Source organism: Apium graveolens, chromosome 1 (assembly GCF_009905375.1).
Source record: "Apium graveolens cultivar Ventura chromosome 1, ASM990537v1, whole genome shotgun sequence".
NCBI lineage: Eukaryota > Viridiplantae > Streptophyta > Magnoliopsida > Apiales > Apiaceae > Apium > Apium graveolens.
Window position 1 is genome coordinate 77,103,085 of NC_133647.1, and position 5,255 is coordinate 77,108,339.

At 33.1% G+C, this 5,255-nt stretch overlaps 1 protein-coding gene across 1 annotated transcript; it reads right to left on the reverse strand.

The window, feature by feature from the left end:
- Positions 1 to 502: 502 nt before the first annotated feature.
- Positions 503 to 3,675, reverse strand: LOC141664596 (uncharacterized). Its single transcript, XM_074470555.1, has 2 exons — positions 3,437 to 3,675; positions 503 to 1,138 (listed from the first exon to the last, which is right to left on the reverse strand). The coding sequence occupies exons 1-2, from the start codon at positions 3,504 to 3,506 to the stop codon at positions 591 to 593; spliced, it is 618 nt and encodes a 205-aa protein (XP_074326656.1). The 5' UTR covers positions 3,507 to 3,675; the 3' UTR covers positions 503 to 590.
- Between the last annotated feature and the right edge of the window lie 1,580 nt (positions 3,676 to 5,255).

Below are 5,255 nucleotides of genomic sequence, written 5' to 3' on the forward strand. Positions count from 1 at the left end.
TAGAACCTATCGGGACGGAGGTAGTACTATCCATCAACGGTAAAAGAAATTATTAAATAATGTTGTGCTTGTTATATAAAAAAATTTATAGAAAATAATAGATACTCCGAATTGGTTTCCAAAATTATTTTCAAATGATTATGCTTAAGATAGATAATTGATTATTTTCCTAATAACAAGATATGACCCTGTTGTAGTGTTCTAAAAATTGGCCCATTAATCAAATTTCAAATTTCGGACGGATTCTGTCCTACTTTTTAATTTATTTGTAAATAATATCATGTTGGCGAAAAGTTGTAAATAAATCTGAAAAATAGGTAGCATTTTACGTGATTTTGTATAAATAGTCATATTAAACCGAAGAACAAAAAAATGGTGCAACATGTTTTTATAAAGAAGAAATCATGGGGACTAAAAATGAGGTTAACGACAATAACGAAGTTTGAAGGGTTGTCGGTCACCCTTTCCATATTCAAAATGTATACCTAATGATTCAGGTGCATAAAATAGACTAAAATTTATCTAAAGCATATGTGCAATTGTGCATAGTGTTTCAGTCCAATGGAGTAAGAAAGTAAAGTCGCTCTGTTTTATATAGACCGGAGGAGGTAATGCACTCCATTTACTATGTCAAAAACCAATAATCCAATCCTCCCTCCAATCCAACTGCCGAATGTACTTCCTAACAAATAACCGAACCTTCCAAACCTTTGCTGAGCAAGAAAACCAACAGCGTACGTACCAACCAAAGTTCCACCAGCTCTAAGGAATCCCTCTGTTATTGTTCCTCCATAATACATCACTTCAAAAAAATCCCATCCACTAGAAACGATTGGCCCTAAAACGCGGTCAGCGTTTCTATCTGCTCGTTTTGCAGCTTTGTCTCCTTCTTTCTTTGCATGCTTTTCTGCCTGTTTGCCAGACAAACCTTGTGATGCTGCATCATCTAGGGCATTCTTTACTGATTTTTGCCTGGTAAGCTCCGCATGAGTGTCTCTAATACTATTAGAACAGAGCTTCACAGCCTCCTTAACAGTGCATGCAACAGATCCAGTGCTCCAATCAAAACAATCAAGCAAACTGAAATGCCCAGTCTTGGATGAGGCCGCTTTACCAACCATATCCCGAAAACTTTTAGCTTTAATAAACAAAATGTGAGAACCTTGCCTCAACGACAACCCAGATAAAAGCAAAAATAAACGATAAATTACAAGGAGAAAAGTTAATCAACAACATTCAAAATATTCACTTGGGCCAAAGTGTTGTACGTGATAGGGATTAAGAAACTGAGATCCTAACAACAAATTATTTTGCTTTGTTATGTACAGTCATACAAATTGTCTTTTAATAATTTAAAAAGGCTAGATAACTTGAGAAAAAAGTGGATAATTGTCAAAAGTCATCAGTGATGGACTAAGATAAGCCCACACAGTAGATCATCTATTCACTCTGTTAAACTGATCTGATGAATGATTAATGATTTAATGAATCCCACACGATGAACATTTCTGACTCCTACCACATTTATTTACAGAACTATATTCCGAGTCATTAAGTTACACCGACGGTGTTTGATGCTCAATCAACACTCATCAGCATTTGATTATGATCTTTTATAATAGGTGAAAAAGTAAAACAAAATGGACCTTTTAAGCCAAGAAACATCTGAGAGAGGAATATCCTACAAAGAAGTTATGAAAGGTGAAAAGAGTAATTATTAGAAATAAGTAGAATATGATAGAAATCCAAATTTCATGCACAGACTTGGGGAAAACTTGCAAGATTAACAGAGTAATTATCAGAAAAAACTGAATATGAGAGAACTCTATATTTCATGGACACACTGGAACCGAAAACACATGTTACCATTAAGACTCTGGATTTACCTGATTTCCAGTAATCTCTGGTAAGTCAGAATCCATCATCAACATCTGTGGCGTAGTTATAATTTCCGATAATTCATTTTGATTTTTTTTTGTGCAATTAAAATTAGTATGGTACAAAATTATTATAAGCTCATTCTTCTGGATATATTAAATATTGATATGCCTATGAAAGCGTTAAGACTTGCAACCATTTAGCAAAAAAAAAAGACTTGCAACCAACCAGACCTTGCATTCTTCAATTTATTTCTCTTCCGTAAGATAGAATTTGAGTGGAAGAATGCGGTTAAGATTAAGAAATGATAAAGGATACTCAGTTTTGAGCAAATAAATTTCAACACTAGCCAAGTTCTGACATTACAGAGATTAGATAGAGAGAAAGTAGAAGAAGCATAGACAAGTAGAATGATTACGAAAGTTCAGATATAATAAGAGAGAGCAAGGGAGAGGATAGCATTGAGAGCAAAACACGGTAGCTACTTCAGTAACTTCTAACTTGTCACAAAAAATTCTAAATACATATGATCGCAAATAAATTAACTGAATAACTGAAGATTGCGATGTATCGGTTACGTGTGGTTTAATTTCGTTAATATCAAGGATTTTTACATTGCAAGGTGCAACTCTACTAAATAACTGGAGATATTCCAAATGCTAGAATACTGCTAATTCAAAGTAACGTTAATTGACAGTTTAAGTGTAGGACTCCTGTTCATATCTAAAAGTCATGCAACTCCCCTCAGCATTTGGCCAAGTAGCTAGGCTTTTTTAGAAAGGCTAATTGATTTACATCGGGTCGTGGACCAAGAGTAAGGGAATCACACTACCATAATTTTTACAGAAGACAATTACTTCATCAACAAAGATATAGACAATAACTCAAACACCTCTGGTCAAAACTAGGAATATTTGAACATTTTGATCCATTGATCATACAGGGTAATTTTTGTCACATCTAGCTATTTGTTAAACTGTGCAAATGGCCTTTTCTTTTCCTACAAAATAAGATGTTGTACAACTCATTCACTTAGCAGGACACAGTGTAAAACTCGAAACCCAGTGAACTGGACTGGAGTTGCCAGTAGCAAGTTATCAACAATTCATTTTAGGCAAATGTTATTTTCGGAGTAAGTGTTTATAACATAAATATTAAAAATAAAAATAAACAGTACCCAAAAGAACATTTTCCTCTAAATATTCTCATTTATGACTGTTAAAGTATACTATACGTAAAAAAAACTCTATTTATGTTTGAGCCTAGGGTAAAGGCACAAGTGCCTGTATATTAATAATTCCGAATGGCCATTTCAATTAAAAAAACAAATAGAAAAGAAATGATGCATATATATAACACCACTCTATAGCTTCTAAAGATCCAAGTAGATATTCGCATCTCACTCCAGAAAATATTCACTTTAACAAAATGCTAAAACAAAACACTCAAAACGATACAGATTCCCAAATTTATGGCTAACAAAAACAATGCATATATATATATATATACAAAACTCAAAACACTTGACATACTGTCAGACACATTTGTGTGTACATACCTGCAACACTGAGGGCAACGTAACAAGAAACAAACAACAAGAATTGAGTTTTTTTCTTGCGAATATTCATTGATTCTGCACATCAATCTTGAATTGTTGATCTCAAATTCAAGATTTTGTTCCTATTGCCTTGAAGATTTTCATATGGATCTTTTAAACAAGTGTGCGGTGACACGTGGAAGCTACTCCATCTCTACTTTCTATTTTGTTGTTTTCTTGGCACGTACGAGTACTATATTTGCTTTATTCACTATATCCAAGTAAAAATCTTTTAGCTTTTATAAAACATTGAAGTTATTAATATTTAGCACTTGGCAGAGCCGGTCCAGCATACCGGAGGCCTGAGCCAAAATAGAATATTGAGGCCCCTAAATAATTTTTCTTGCCTTTGGATATATAAAAGATTCAATTAAATTTTTATAGTCTAGTTCAGCGGCCAGTTTCTTCTCTATAGATAACATAGTCAAACCATTTAACCTCTCCTGTGACATAGTTGATCGAAGATAATTTTTTATCAACTTCAATTTAAAGGCATATATTTCTCCCAATTTCCAGGATCCAATAAAATATCTAAATTTTCATTGTTCACATCCTGATTCTCCGTCACAAATTCATCATTTACTACATTATTGACAACATGCCTTAGAGTTTCATCAACATTCTCATGATTTAAATTATCATTATCCACAATTACAGTTTCAGACAAAACCTCTGTATTTAAATTCTCATCATTCACAGCTATATTTTCAGCAGGTAAAGACAAAGATTCATCAAGAATAGATGTAGGTTTCACATACCTATTCATGGACCCTTTGAGAGATTGTGTAAGTTTTTCTTCTCTCTCTTTTCTTTTTCTTTTCGAACTTCCGGATTCAAACTTTCTTTTACCCGTCATAGTGAAATCTGCAAGTCAATAATCAAGTAATTGAACAAGAAAAATTGGAGAATTTGATACGAGACGGTGTGTATATGTGATGTGAGAATGAGATAGAACTTTTGTAATCCCAATAGACTTTGTATAAGTTTAAGTGAATGTTTGGGTAATTGGGTATAGACATTTGAGGCCCAAAAAGTAATACTTAATTATTATTAAAATAAAACACTTGTATAGTAATATTTGGCTCCTCTTTATAGGATGTGTTTTTTAATTTTTTTAGTTATAATTAATTTGATCCATATTGAAATATAATACTATAAAAAAATTTGGAGGCCCCTAAAATTGTGAGGCCCTAGACACCAGCCTAGGCCAGCTCCCGTAACCAAGGGTTTGTACCCATGTATACATGTTAAACACTAAAATTTATAAAGTATGGAGTGTTTTGATTGGTGTATTTGTGGTAAATGCAGGGGGTCCACCATTATTAAGAAGTATTGTCCAATCAAAACAAACTAAAATTATAGAAATTTGTGTTTAGTGTGTGCCCATGGGCACATAGCAGAAAAACCGAATAACCAATAAAATCAAGTTTTGTGTGGTTTGGGATTGGATAACGCATGTTATAGATACGGAAATCAAACTTCGCAGGAATGTACCAATCTACTCGTATACGGTAGGGTTGTCACTGTTAATATATATAATGATATTATATTATTAGATTTTTATTATTATAATAGTTTCCCTATTAGATTATTTTCCTTTATAATGTTTGATTGTAACTATAAAACTCTTCTTCTATTGTAATTGAGAACAAGTCGTATTATAATAAAATTATATTTTTCTCTCTTCTCTCCATACTTTATTGTGGTATCAAGAGTTATGGTTCGATCCGAGATAGGTTAATGATAAGTTATATCGGGTTGGGTTCCACATGTTGGGTTG